A 15227-nucleotide genomic window follows, 5' to 3' on the forward strand; every position below is an offset into this window, starting at 1 on the left:
CATGTCGGAGCAGGACCGTTAGCGCCGCCCCCTCTCGGACCCGCTGAAGAGCAGGGCGGCGTGGGAGGTACGGTCATTTCTGACTTCCCTCCTGCTAGAGGCTTAGGTTGTCTCCTGTTTGGGGCCACTAGAGGCGATGCCGCAATGACACTCTTGTTCTGCAACATGGGGCCCTTTCAAGGAAAGTTCAGGATCAAATGCTTAAGTGGCGCTGCTAGGTCAAAGGGTATGTGCCTTTGAAATTTTGATGGATATGGCCAAAATGCTCAGGGGTAGCCCCACTGTCGATTAGCTCCCCTTTAGCCCATTTTCCACTCAGCAAAGTGGTTTTTAAAGACGACTAGGTCATCAAACATCCCTGCTTAAAACTACCAGTAGCTTTGACCGAGATCCATGCCTACAAAGCCGTGCCTAGCGGGCCTCTGAGCTCCCCTTCTTCCAAATGCTCCAGCCCCACCAGCTCTTCATGTCTTTCCAGCACAGCAACTCATTCCCGCCACAGGGCCTTTGCACGTGTGGATCTTCCAACGTGGTGCCCTCAGATCTCCGCAGGCATGCCAACATGAGGGTAGTAAATGACATTTTGTTGTCCTCATGACTACTTCCTACCTGTTGGGTGAGGTCCAGTGCTATTTCTGTCCCTACCTGTTCTCCTTTTGTGTTTTCTTTTTCTTATCGATAGGTATGAACTCTTTGTATGTAAGATAAATGAGGTATTTGTCTCTCATTTGTCACCAACATTTTTTCCCCAGTTGAATGCCTTTTGACTTTGTGGTAGTTTTCCATTTAAGTTTCTGATTTTTATGTCGTGTAACCATTTCCTGCACGGTTTCTAACTTCTGTGAGGAGGTGCCCAAGCCGGCTCTGTGAGAACGCCTGGCCTCTCCTTGCAGCAGCTTGGGCCTCAAGTGGGAGGAGGCCAGGTCAGAAATGCGGGTAGGCCTGGATCGTGGGGGCCCTGAGCATCGGCCTAACAGTCTGGCTGTGGGTGGCAGAGTGCAGGATGGGGGCAGGGGAAGGACAGGAACCGGTCTGCATTTGGGGGGCAACTGGGCAGCTGTGGGGTGCTGGGAAGAGAAGGGAGGGAGAGCGGTGACCACCAAGGCCCAGCTGAGGGACCAGGGCAGGACACAGTGGTGACGGGGCAGGAGGTGCCGTCCCGCAGCCCCTGTTGGACTCGATGCCCAGCTGGCGGAAGGAAGTGGGGAGGCTGGGGCTGCCAGAGCGGCTGTCTCTGCTCCCGGAAGCTGCTGTGGGCTGCTTGCATGGGGGCAGCCGGGGGCCGGGGAGGGGGGCTGCCCATCCCACCCCTGCAGCCAGTGCGCCTGGGTGGGAGAGGCCTGTGCCGTTACTACATGCCCTGCAGACAGAGGCTGTGACGTCATGCTCCAGAGAACTGGTTTATTTTCAGATAAAAGGAACCACATTTGCCCGCAGGTCCCAGCCAATCTGAAGTATGATTTTTATAACTTAATTTTAGAAAAAGGTCAGCAACTTGAACTGGAGTAGGATCTCGTGTTCACACCGCCGTTCCGGGTTCAACAGCCCCTAAGGATGACCCTCGGGAACGACGTGGTACGTGTGCCTGTGTGCGTGCGTACTTTGTAGAAACGGTGGCTGGCTGACCCCTAACCCCCCTGGACCAACTTCGCTCTTTAGACTTCACTGTACACGTGTGTAGTCAATGTTGAGCAAATTTGGTCGAAGCCCCCATACAACGTGATTTCACAACCGGGGCCTAACCGCTGAGCTATTACTTAATTTGTTAAAGTGATAAACAAGATTGTTATGTGCAAACAAACAGGGCTTGTGCTCCAGCTGCGTCCAAGTTTACTTTACAAAAGCTATAAACACACGGCCCTTTCTTAAGTCCTGCTTATTGAGTTTCCCCTGCCTTTGTCAGCAGGAGAAGAATGTGGAGGCTGAGTGGGCGCCCTGGGCCCTGGGCGAGCTCTTGGCTTTCCGGCTGTGTCACTTAAAGGAACCCATTCATTCCCCAGATTGCGCAGTGCTCCTCCCCGAGGGTCCTTCTGAGGGCTTCTCACACAGAGACTTTCCTGAGCGGGAGACATCTGATCTCAGCTTGCCCAAGTGGGGCCCTGAGACCCGGGGGCCCCGGGGGCTTGTGAAATGTGCCCAGAGCCTGGAGGCCACTGCGGGAAGGGGCAGAGGTCACCGCCCCCACCCCTCCCTGCCCCGATCTGCTCCCCCACTGAGAACCTCTAGTGTAACTCCATCCCAGACCTGGGGAGGAAAATGGGCAGGCCCACTGTGCCGGGAAGACCCAGCCCTCCTCTGTGTGACCCAGTCTGGAGCGGGATCCCCCTCCCCTGCTCCTGGAAGTGGATGGAAGAGGCAGGGGAGAGTTGCTCCTAACTGGGCCCCACTGTCTTCTCTTGGGTCGTAAAACCAGCAGTGGGAAAATGGAGGTAGGCAGCTAACTCTGCCTGGAGAACCGGGGAATCCCCCAAACCATGGCCAGGTGGTAACTTCTCGGTACTTCTAGCAGCAAGTGGTTCGTGGGAGAACCCAGTCTGTCTCCTGGGTCCTCAGGGAGCGGCAGGCTGCAGGTAGACGGGTCAAGCCGCGGGCCCGGGGCAGCCAGGGCTCCACGACTGTCATTCCATAGGAATCACCTTCTCTTCCGCATGCAAGCCTCCAGCCGGCCCAGCTCCTCGTAGGACTGGTAGAAAACGTCGAACTCCCTGGTGCCCCAGCCCCTCCAGACAGCAAGGCACCACTCCATGTTTTCGTTCTCAAAGCCGCACACGACTGTGTCCTTTGCCACCACGGCCGCATCCACAAGCACCCTACAGAGAGGACGGGGGTCTGAGAAAACCTACAGGGCTCCCCACTTGGTCGGGGCCAGGACCCTCAGTCTGTACCTTCTTGGGGGCCTGGCTGAGGGGGGCATCTGGACATCCCGGCCCGGCAGCAGGGATGTGCTCTGATGCCCTGCTTTCCTCCGGGGGTCCGGTCCGTGGGCAGAAGCATCCTAACAGAAGAAGAGCCTAGCACATCCCTTTGTGTGCATGGGGACCGTCTGTAAGGGACTCACTCCATGGAAGGCCACAGATGGAACGAGAGCAGGTAGCCTCTGTCACTGGACCCCGACCCCCAAGTGTCCAGAAAGCACCATCAACTCTGACTGCTGCTTGTCAACGGCCCATAATGGATTTGAAGCACTGACTCAGTCCCCTAGTCGTCAGCTCAGGCCTGGCTCTCCTCCCACGTTAAGTTCCCAGTGCTCAGGAAATGCAGGGCGGTATATCCGACAGAAACCCGTGCCAACGTGCCCTAACTACAGGCATTTGTTTTTTGAGGCTGTGGATTGTTTTGCTGATCTGTGCACACACCACAGGTTTCCTGCTGGGCCTCGGCCGGACTGGGCAGCCCACATCCCAGCACTCCCCGCCTTGCCCCGTGGTCAGCATGCAAACCAGTATGGGCAGGGCCTCTGGCCTCCTTGGGGACTTGCACGCCGCGGGCACTCACTAGCTATTTGCAGAGGGAATCAATGGCTCAGATGCATGGCAAAAAGCTGGTGGGATCGGGCTCTGGCCCTTCTGGGCAGAAGCAGCCTGGGCTGCTTTCTCCCTATAGAGAGTGTGCCTGGCTCCCGGAAAACCTGCCTTTGGGGGCTGAATAGGAAAAACCAGTGAAAAATTCAGGGACGCTAATGATGGGCAATCTGAGGTCAACAGGCAGTGCTCTACAGACCTGCCTGCTCCCCCAGAAGCCCCACATGTGATCTGGGAACTACTTCAGCGCACAAACTCAGCCAGGGCTCAGCAAAAAACAAAACAAAACAAAAAAACCAGATCTCGTTTCTGGAATCACTGGCAGAGCAGGGGTCAATGGATCCAGCAACTCCTGGAGAACTCAACACTTTCAGGCAAGGGAGGGGACCTGCCATAGATGTTTTCCCTCTCATCGTCAGCCTGCTCTGGGCAAACAGGCCGAATGGGATTTCTCCATAAAGGAGATCTGCAGGATGGGGCTCAGGAGACAAAGTGAGGCAAGGATAGTGCTGGCTGCCAGGGGGCTCTGGAGACACGAGCTGGTCTTAGCCTCCCACGCTCACAGCCACGCACAGTATATCCGGATAGGTTGTTTTGCCCCAGGATGATCCTCACAGTGGAGTCTGGCCTGCCTCCTGGTAGGACCCCCCAACAGATGGGTCTGCAGCCATGGCAGAGCCCGGGCTTGGGCATGGTGAGGGGTGGTGCGTGCTAGGTCTGCGGCTCCCCTAGGGGCTAGATGGGCAGGTGGGGCACCACAGGAAGGGCCCTCCTGCTTGGTGGGAAGAACAACGAATCACCCAGCTCCCCGTTTCAATCGCTGCTGAACGCCGGCCCTGGAGACATATCCCCCAGGCAGAACACTCGGTCTGCAGGTGCACTGGGAACCCCAGACACAGCCAGCCATGACCCGTGGCTGATGCCTGGTTCAGCTGGTATTTGCTGAGCCCCAAGGAGCTGCCTGGGGGACCCCATCTTGTTCCTTCTCTGCCTTATGGCCACTGTGGCATTTATCTGTGGAGGACGGAAAGGCAAGAAGCCACTGTGGGGGGTCGAGGAGCTGGCAGAGGGGCCTAGATTCCCCACACCACAGCTCGGGGCCTAAAGGAGGCACCCCCAGGCTTACCCATGTGGAGTCAGCTCCCGGGCTTTTAAGACGGCGATGACACGGCCCCGCTGGCCGACCGTGTCCTTCTCCAGGCCAATGACAATAACATCGCCGCCGCGCCTAGGAAACCAAAACCGAGAAGGGGAAGCGTTTGGTCCAGGGCTGGGCTGTCCGTGGGGGAGATGGAGCCGGTGTGCACGCAGGCAAGGCCACAAACGCGCTGCCTCTGTGAGAATGGACTGAGTTACTGGGAGGGCGCCGAAGCCCAGCCCGGAAGGCCTTTCCCAGCAGGAAACCAAATCACGGCTGATGAGGCGGGGGGGGGGGGGGGGGGGGCGCTCTGCCTTGGGGTCCCCGGGGGGCAGAGGAGCGCTAGTGCACCCTTCTTGGGTTTGCCAAAGAGACCCCTCGGGGCTCCAGAACAGGCGGATCGCGGTGCCCCCTGCAAGCTCCCATGGGCAGCACAGGAGCACGCCCCACTCGCGGGAAACGTACCTGGGGACCCAGATGACGTCTTTTACGGCGAGGATCCTCACGGCCTGCAGGTGCTGGCTGAAGGCCTCCCCGTCCACGGGGGTCAGGTCATGCTCAGACCTGTCGGAGCCCGCGGCGGGCTCGTGCAGCCGGTCAGAGTCGTCGCAGTCGGTGGAGAAAGGCACGCTGGAAGAGCTCGCCGGGGAGCAGGGCAGACTGGAGGAGGACGCGGGGGCGCGGTGGGGAGAGTTGGAGGAGTAGGAGGACATGGAGCAGTAGTCGGTCAGTGAGTCCTGGTGGGTCAGGATCTGCGTGCCCAGCTCCTCACTGTACATGATGCTCACGTCCGCGATGCCGTCCCCCTCGGGCTCTTTGGGGCCGGCCGCGTGGCTGTCCGGGGACTGCGGACCCAGCGGGCGCACGGGAAACATGTCTCGGAGCGGGCTGGGGTCTCCGCAGAAGTACCGGGCGCACAACTGGTAGGTGGCTGCGTGGTACATCACCAAGGAGTTGGCCCTGTCGTCCAGGCACCAGACGACCTCCTCCCCCCGGCACTCAGAGCTGCACACGACCGAGGTGACCACCGAAGGGGCCGAGTAGGGCTCCAGCCTCCTGCTGATCTCCAGGGCTGCACAGTCAATGACCAGCAGGCCCGGCCCGTTGCTGTACCAGACCTCGGACCCACTGTTGACCACCTCCATGGCCTTCACGGGGTAGGGGTTCTGTCGCGTGTCTTCATCTGGGATGTTGAACTTGGACCTGTTGGCCGTGTGCGAGCACAGGTAGGAGCAGCTGTTGTCTGGGGCACCCCGCACCACGGGAAACACCGCCACGAGCCCGTCATCCAGGCCTGCCAGCACCAGGTAGGAATTCTGCGAGCAGAAGAAGGACGGCCTGTGAGTCTCACGCATGCCAGGGGAGAGGCAGACTGGGCACAAGGCTCATCTCCGCACTGACCCCAGCACACCCAGAGGAGCAGTGTTCCCAAAAAGGTGGGGAGCCGCCAGCAGGACCTTCTGGGCATGCTCCCAAAGCAGGTGCAACTCAGGCCCAGAAGAGCCTCACCCACCCTTCCCGCTGTGAGCAGGAGAGGACGTGCCTAGGGAGAGTGTGGCCCACAGCACCAGGGGGTGGGGCAGGTGTGGCCTGAACCACGCGGCCAGTCTCTGCTCGGCTGGCTTCTTGCCGTGTGAGCGGGAGGGGCTGCCTTCTCCTTCAGGTCACAAGGGCCTCCTTCAGAGCCAGGACGTGGTTCCCTCCTTCCCATGAGCTCTGCTTGTTAACGACGTGACAGCAGTCATGGGCAGCATGTGGGTCTGCTTGCCACCTCCTGCTGCCGCCCCCACCAGACGGGGGCTCCATGACAGTAGGCTCGGCGTGCCGGCCACTGCCGCCTGGGCGCTGGCCTGCCGCACGGAAGGGCTGAGTCTCGTCCACCTCTGTGACTCTACCTGGCGTTCTGCCCCAGCAGATGACAGGTGTCTGCTGAGCCCATCCTTGAAGAAATCGCTTCCAGCTCAACCCTCTCACGGAGGCACTTCTTGGACCCTGTGCCTACACTCCCCACTTAGCACACCTATTCGAAATGCCTAGCTGGCAGTGCTAGGGTCCTGGGGCTGCCCTCCGCTCCTGCAGAGAAGCATGCGATCTTCTATAGCCAAAGTTGCAGGGACAGTGCTGGATGCAGGGCCCACCCCAGGCCTCCCTGGAGCATCTCTGCAGAGCCAGGAATAGAGGGCAGGTTGAAGCCTGGATGCCTGGCTAGGGCTGAACGGGAGGAGTTCAGGAGAACAAAGCTGAAGCCCCAACAGAGCGGGGACCCAGGCTTCGTACCAGGGCGGGGTGAGCGGCAGAAAGTGCCCTTTCTGGGACCTGAGGCACTTGGGAACTGGGGAGGCCAGGCTGTCCAAGGTCATGAGCGAACCAGCTTCTAGCTCAGCAGCAAGGTCAATAAGCCCTAAGAACATTATCAAAATCCATCCTCAGAATTTTAGGAAAGAGAGCAGCCAAAGCAAACAGGAGCAGTGCCTCTATCTGAATCCTGGCTCTGGGCCCCAGTCAGGGCGGTGAGCCCCACGGCCCAGTTGGGTGTGAATGTGCGTGTGCAAGAATGCAGGGGCCTGCCGTCGTGGCCACGGGGCAGCACGGCCTCCGAGGGGCAGGCACCCTGACGGGGAGGCTCCGCACAGAGCCGGCTTTATTCCCTCTGGTCGTGCGGGTGGCAGTGCCCTGGCTCGGGGGCTCTGGCCAGCAGTGGCCTTAAATAACGCTTTGTGTCATGTTCTCCTGGGCTCTGGGGCAGACCGGGTCCCGAGCTTGCCCAGCCTCGCCCATGGGGCATGGTCATAAATGACTCCAGGGTTGATTTCAGATTTTTTTTTTTTAAAGAAATAAACTGTAGTAGAGTGAAGAGCGTATATATTTCACGACTGTCAGTAAGTAATAATAATGCTCACATTTACCCAAGTGCGTGGGCTCAGAGCTTTGGGGATGTTATGCTCAGAGAACCCTCTTCAACCTCTTCTTATCCTCATTTTACAGATAGGAGAACTGAAATTGGATGATGATAGCCAACACGTTTTAACCAAACACCACCAATAATGACTCACTGAGCACTGACAAGGAACGGAGAGGACAGGCAAGGGGTGGGAGGGGAGGGGGCAGGGACAAAGGCAGAAGAGCAGCGCCCCGATCTGGAGGCCGGAGGAGCCTGAGAGCACCACTGAAGGGCGGGGCTGGGCTGGGGCAGCTTCTCAGAGCAGGCTTGGGGGTCCCTGATCTTGAGAACTGAATAAAAGGTAGTCTGGCAGGGGTGTGTGGGGCGGGGCCGATCCTAGCAGGAAGGGCGGGGAGCGAGGGGCTGGCTGGGGGAGGCTAGCCTGCCCTGCAGAGGTGCCAGAGCCCCGGGCTGTGGAGACCGACCACTTGGGGCTCCACTTCAGAGAGGTGGGGGCCGGAAGTTCAAGGACATGGACAAAGGGGGACCCAAGGTCTAGGGCTGACCGACTGTAGGCACTCCAGAGGAGGGTGTGGGGGGGCTGCCACCACCTGTTGAGTGTCTCTGGGGAGCCACTGCTATCCGACGGGGGGGAGGGGCACACGCACAACTGCTCTTTATACCATTTGTGCCCCAAAAACGCCTCATTCGAATCTGTGACTGTCGTATTCGCAGGTGGAATGCAAGCTTTCCCCTCAGCCCTTAGTTCTTTTTTTTTTTTTTTTTAAATGATTTTTTATTATATTATGTTAGTCACCATACAGTACATCCCCGGTTTCCGATGTAAGGCTCGATGATTCATTAGTTGTGTATAACACCCAGTGCACCATGCAATACGTGCCCTCCTTACTACCCATCACCGGTCTATCCCATTCCCCCACCCCCCTCCCCTCTGAAGTCCTCAGTTTGTTTCTCATAGTCCATAGTCTCTCATGTTTCATTCCCCCTTCTGATTACCCCCCCTTTCTTTATCCCTTTCTTCCCCTACCGATCTTCCTAGTTCTTATGTTCCATAGATGAGAGAAATCATATGATAGTTGTCTTTCTCTGCTTGACTTATTTCACTTAGCATTATCTCCTCCAGTGCTGTCCATGTTGTAGCAAATGTTGAGAACTCGTTCTTTCTGATAGTCCCCTCAGCCCTTAGTTCTGCTCTGCGAGTTACCCAGGTTCTAGAAAAGGCACTGATGATGGCCTGTCTAAGGCTGACTGTGACCTGACCGGGGCTTGGTGGTCCAAGAGGGCATGGCTTTGCTCCCACTCCTCATACCTTCTGGATGGGGGGGGCACCCCAACGGAAGAGGAGGGCAGAGTCAGACCCCTGGGCATCCAGCTCCCCCCTTACCTCACCTTTTTAATAACAGGCACGGCCAACAAGCAGGTGACGACCGCCGGGGTGTCCAAAGCCCGCTGGGGTGTGTTTAAGGGGCACATGCCCTTGAGGCTATAGATGTAGATCTTCTGGTCCTGTGGAGGGAGACGAGCCGACGTGAGACCAGTGGAACCCCGGCTGGCCCCTCTGCCAAAGCCACTCCCCCCTCCCACCGCCTGCCATTTTCCCTCACGGTCCCTTCTGCTTTGGGAATCCCTTTGCGCCTCGGGAAGCAACACGTGTTGGGGCTTTCTGGTGGGTGGTCTGCATATTCCCATGCTTTGCAGAAATGTTGAAAACGACTGAAGAGTTTAAAGAAGAAACATAAAATCGCCCCTCCTCCATGACTTGGTGAAAGCCACCTGGGGATTTGGGGCCCAACTCTGTTTCCCCGGGGTGTTTGTGTGTGTGTCTCCGAGTTCCTGGCAAAAGTAGGACCACCCAACTGTGCTGTTTCCTCTTTCCTCTTGATGATGCATGGCAGGCGGAGGGAACCGTGTTTGAGCGCCTCCGGGCTGCCCGTGGCTCAGGGCGGCCACCACCTAATCTGCTGTCTGAGCTCAGTCTGTGTCCAGGTTTTCACTACCGGGAGTTACACGGGGATGAGCATTCTTGCACACACGTCTGTCTGCCCTCCGCTGTGCACTGGTCCCCCGCCCCCCACAGCACCGTAGCTTCGGAGCATTTCTTGGGGCATTCCTGTCTGGATTTCTCAGAACACGGCTCCCGGGGCCTTCCGCTGACTTCCGTGATGTGGAGGCAGAATGCCTTCAGAGCCGAGTGGATCAGCTGTGTAGACCCGGCAGTGCTATAAGAAACCCAGTGGCTTCACCAGCCTAATGGGGTTCTCCTTCTGCTGGGCTCCTGCACCTGAGACTTCTCTTGGCTGAGCCCCGGTCACCCGCCAGGGACAAGGCAGGTTGCTGCCCCTGGTGACACGTTGCTGCTGCTTCACAGGGCTGCTGGCACTGCTCTGGGGTCTCACACGCGCGGGCTGGCCTTATCTGATGCTCGCATGTACCCGGGCACCTATATTCCTATTTGCTAAATGTGGCGCCCCATGGACGGCACCCTGTGTTGCCCACCTCGATGAGGACCCTGAATGGAGACAGTTACCTCGGTGGCTGTCCACAGAGAGTTCTGGACCTTGAGCTGGCAGCTTAGCTTCATTCCCGCACAGCTCATCCGCTGCACTTCCATAAGGCCCTTCTCTGTGTTCACCACGGTGTAGTTCCTAGAGCCGGCGACAATGGTGTGCTCAGTGGTCGGCGCACGGTGGCCAGGGGCCGCCTCCCTTCTCTCGGCTTGGCTTGAGCGGCCTTGGAGGAGGACATCGGCTGCCTCGTCCACCCCCTTGAACCCAGGGTTGAATGTGGCCACGTTCTGAGAATCAAGGACCGTTCGTGGTCCCGGGTATAGGTGGGTTTTGCCTCCCTGGTAGTACTTGAATGCTCGGGCAATGAGAGGGCATTCCCAAAGGGAAGAAAGGCTCTCTTTTGTCTGTGACCTTGGAGGGTCCACGAAGTTGCCCTGGTGTGAAGAAGGGTCACAGGTGGCCACACCTTCACCAAAGCCACTCACCCCTCCCACCGGCCATACCTGCCTCACCCCAGGAACGGGGAGCCCCTCAATATCAGAGTAGACAAAGTCAAGACTAAAGATCGATGGGTGCATTTCAGAGTAGGCTGGGGGTCCCAAAACACGTCCCCCAACACAAGTGCTGCAAGTGCTCTGAGAACTAATAAGCTGTATTTTATGAGGGTTGCTGTTGGCTCACTGGAATGGGCCTCCCCCCCATTGCATTTCTGTCCCACTGTCCCCCGTGGGAGTCCAGCGTACTCACTGTCCGAGGCAGAGAGTGAAGTTATTTACCCAGGTCATGCACATCTTTTGCCCACACTTCCACGGGTCTTTATGTCTCCCAGTCTCTTGACTGGTTTCCCCCTCTCCTTTCTCTTTTTTCTCTGGTAGGTTATGTGCTGAGGATTCTGGGGGTGTCCTGTGCCGTCCCAACATCCCTGGGGTGCCATCTGCCTCATCCCCCTGCCCCCAATCTCGAGTCTTGATCAGATTCTGTTTGCTTTTTGTTAGGCAAGAACATTTCCTCACTGGGGGTGTGGATTTCTATTGGGAGTGTCTCAGTCTCAGTCCCTTTGCGATCATGAACGATCACTGCCTTATATGCATTATTTCAAGAGAGAGTACAGAAGGCTGACATTCTATTTCGGGCATTCCTTCTTCATTTCTTAGCTTCATTTATTCTAAAAAAAGAAACTTCCTCCTTTTCTCTCTTTTGCTACCTTGGGGTACAGTTCACATAGGAAAGGCAGAATAAAACCTTGATTCTTTCTGTATATACTAGTTTTCAAAATAATGGGTGAGTTCTCTAGGACCCTTCAAGGGTGATCAATGAGGGGTTTGTGCTTGTTTTTAAGATTTTATTTATTTATTTATTTATTTATTTATTTATTTATTTAGAGAGCATGAGCAGAGGGAGGGGCAGAGAGAGAGGGAGAGAGAGAAAGAGCGTCTCAGGCAGACTCCCTGCTGAACGTGGAGCCTGATGCGGGGTGTGATCTCAAGACTCTGAGATCATGACCTGAGCTGTGATCCTGACCTGAGCCGAAAACAAGACACTTGCCTGACTGAGCTCCCCACGCGCCCCAGTTTGCTTGTTTTTATTAAGTAGCATTAGAAACACATGAATTACAAAATTTGATGTGTCTCGACCCACTGAAATTCTTCTTACTAATGGCCAACTGCCCTACCCTTGGCCAGTCGGAACCTCTCGGGGTTGACTCCTAAATCCCTTTAATCTACCCTCACGAGTATCTGATGGCATCCTTGATTCTGGTGTGTCAGATGCCCCCAGCCATCTTCCAGTCCCAGACCTGGAGTCAGCCACTTCTCAAATAAGCCCTGGTTCCCTATGGTACTTAGAGACCACCACCTGGGTCCCGGGGGTCATCACTGGTTGGTGGTCATTATTGTTAGGCCTTTTCAACAGGCAGGGCTAGGAAACACGAATTTATTTTTCTTAAAGATAAAATCTATCATGAATCCAAAAATTTAAATTCAGAAGTACAGGGTTTTGTTTTTTTTTTTTTAATTTAACCTAGCTTTCATACTTTGCATGCCAAATATCACAATGTGCAATGCCCGGTGATGTAATTATTGAAAACATATATATTTACATACATAACTATTAGTAAAAATAAATATACACATGCACAAATATACATGTTTCTTTAGGGTATGGTTTCTTATACCACGTCTTATGTCAGAGCACTCAGTCCCCGTGGCATAGACCACGGCGCAAACATCACCTGGACTGCCCCTGGGAAAATGGCAAGTTCCTTCTATTTAGCTCATTGTGTCTCAAGCTTCACTTCATCTAAGCCTTATTCAATGGTAGCATGGCAAATGTTTGCCATGAGGCTTAGAAGACTATTCAGGCCATGAAGTGCTCTCGTGACTCTGAAGATGTCCCAGTAGGGGAGTGGGAGAGACCTCACACCCTGGCCAGGACTGAAGGATCTCACTCCAGATGGTGGGTTTTTGGAGATTGCAAAGTCTATCTTTCCAGTACTCTGGCATCTTCATCCTGTGACCTCCTGTTTCCCAGTGATCTTACTCCCACTTTACCCCAGCCACCCTTTCCCACAGTTGCACATCGGATCCCATCTTTACCAGTATTTGCCCCCCTCCCACCCACTCAGTGTCAAAGATCTATTTTCTGACCTCTACCTCCAAGTTTTCCAGAACATTCCACCTACTACCATAACTCATCACAGGGTTTTTGGTTTTGTTTACACTCTGCCAAGATCTAGGATTCTCTGGTACTTTCCATTGTTCCTTATCCATTTTATGGCCCCACTTAGGTTCCATGATCCATCTCTGTCATGACCCTCTTGAAAATACCTCCACTGTCCATGCCTTTCTCTCCCTCCTGCCAAAAACCCAACTCTACTTAAAACCAACTGTTGCCTGTCTTGCGATCTGGGGGCAGCAAAACATGCTGGGGGAACATAACCCTGTGGTTGAGCCTCATTTCCAACACGTGACCTCCAACCTCCAGCAGGCCTCACTGCCGTCCTGCAAGCACCCTGATCTCATGCTCTGGTGCTCACGTCACACGTCATCTTCTTCTCCTTGAATATTCAAAACCTCTCCCCATGCTTTCGTCCTTCCTGCCGTTTCATTGAAAAAGACGCAACTCGAAGGGAAGGCCCACAAATTCTTATTTAAGGGCACCAAGCCTGCTTGGCCCTGGGTCCCCTGCCCCTGTCACTACTCAGCAACTCCACCCCAGTAACTGTCCTCTCTGTCCGACCCCCGGCATCATTTTCTTCTTCTGCCCTCAAGCTGCAAATAGCACCCACCTTAAAACAAAGTCCTCCCAGGATGGGAGAATGATTACAACTAATAAATGACTTCGGTAAATTTGCAGGGTACAAAATTGATATACAGGAATCTGTGGTGTTTCTACACAGTAGCAGAAAGAAAAATTAAGAAGACAGTTCCATCGACAGTTGCACCAAAGAGAACAAAATACCTAGGAATACAGTTAATCAAGGAGGTGAAAGACCTGTACTCTGAAAACCTAGCACACTAATAAAACAAACCGAAGAGGACACAAATAAAAGGACACGTGTTTATGGATTGGTAGGATCAATATTGTTCAAACGTCCATACTACCCAAAGCAATCTACAGATTCAACGCAATGCCTATCAGAAGAGCATCAGCATTTTTCACAGGACTAGAACGAGTAGTCTTGAAATCTGTATGAAGCCACAAAAGACTGTGAAAAGCCAAAGAAATCTCAAGACAGAAGATTAAAGCTGGAAGGACCACAGTCCCTGATTTTGAATGATAGGACAAAGCTGTAGTAATCGAAACAGGATGGTGTGGGCACAAAAACAGACACAGAGATCAACAGAACAGAATAGGAAGTCCAGAAATAAACCCATACTGATGTGGTCAATTCATCTATGACCAAGGAGACAAGAATACACAATGGGGGGAAAGACAGTTTCTTCAATCAATGGTGTTGGGAAACCTGGACAGCCACATGCAAAAGAATGAAACTGGACCACTTTCTTACCCATACACAAAATAAACTCAAAATGGATTAAAGACCTAAAGGTGAGACCTGGAGCCATGAAACTTCTAAAAGACAACAGAGGCAGTAAACTCTTGGACATCAGGCTTAGCAATATTTTTGGGCTCTGTCTCCTGAGGCAAGGACAGCAAGAGCAAAACTAAACACCTGGGACTACATCGAACTGAAAAGCTTTTTGCGCAGCGAAGGAAACCATTGGCAAAACGAAAAGGCAACCTACTGGATGGGAGATATTTGCAGATGATAAATCCTATAACGGGTTAATATCCAACATATATAAAGAGCTTATACAACTCAGCACCAAGAAAACAAACTATTGGATTAAAAAATGAGCAGAGAACCTAAATAGACAATTTTTTTTTCAAAGACGACATCCCAATGGCCAACAGACACATGAAAAGAGGCTCAAGCTCGCTGACCATCAGGGGAAGGCACATCAAACCCACGATGAGACCTCATCTCACACCTGTCCGAAGGGCTAGTATCAGACAGGAACCAACAAGTGTACTGTTGGTGGGAATGCAAACGGGTGCAGCCACTCTGGAAAACAGTATGGAGGTTCCTCAAAAAATTAAAAATAGAAATAGCATATGATCCAGTAATTTCCACTCTGGGTATTTACCTGAAGAAAATGAAAACACTAATTTGAAAACATATATGCATTGCAGGGCACCTGGGTGGCTCAGTTGGTTAAGCGTTTGCCTTTGGCTCAGGTCATGATCTCTGGGTCCTGGGATCGAGCCCTGTGTCAGGTTCCCTGCTCAGTGGGGAGTCTGCTTCTCCCTCTGCCTCTTCCTTGGCCCCCCACTCCCACGTTTGTGCACTCTCTCAAATAATTTTTTTAAAAAAGAAAAGATATATGAATCCCTTTGTTTATTGCAACATAATAGACAGTAGCCAAACATGGAAGCAAGCTAAGTGTCCACCCACAGATGAATGGATAAAGATGTGGTACGTACACACACACACACACACACACACACACACACACATGTAGAATATTACTCAGCCATAAAAAAGAATGACATCTTGGCATTTGCAACAACATGGATGGACCTGGAGGTATTATGCTAAGTGAAATAAGTCAGAGAAAGACAAACACCATATGATTTCAATTACATGTGGAATCTAA

The 15227-nt window shown here is 54.0% G+C and overlaps 1 protein-coding gene across 4 annotated transcripts in view; it reads right to left on the reverse strand.

The window, feature by feature from the left end:
- Window positions 1-1387: 1387 nt before the first annotated feature.
- Window positions 1388-15227, reverse strand: part of LRRK1 (leucine rich repeat kinase 1) — a 121284-nt gene continuing 107444 nt past the window's right edge. For all 4 annotated transcript variants that reach the window (XM_026510343.4, XM_057303653.1, XM_026510342.4 and 1 more), the window contains 5 exons: window positions 10089-10206; window positions 8951-9067; window positions 5125-5975; window positions 4648-4749; window positions 1388-2810 (listed from right to left, as the gene is read on the reverse strand). In XM_026510343.4, coding sequence (XP_026366128.3) covers window positions 2633-2810; window positions 4648-4749; window positions 5125-5975; window positions 8951-9067; window positions 10089-10206 — 1366 coding nt within the window. In that variant the 3' untranslated portion in view covers window positions 1388-2632. The remainder of the gene's footprint in view (window positions 2811-4647; window positions 4750-5124; window positions 5976-8950; window positions 9068-10088; window positions 10207-15227) is intronic.

This window comes from Ursus arctos, unplaced genomic scaffold (genome assembly GCF_023065955.2).
Source record: "Ursus arctos isolate Adak ecotype North America unplaced genomic scaffold, UrsArc2.0 scaffold_28, whole genome shotgun sequence".
In the NCBI taxonomy this organism is placed as follows: domain Eukaryota; kingdom Metazoa; phylum Chordata; class Mammalia; order Carnivora; family Ursidae; genus Ursus; species Ursus arctos.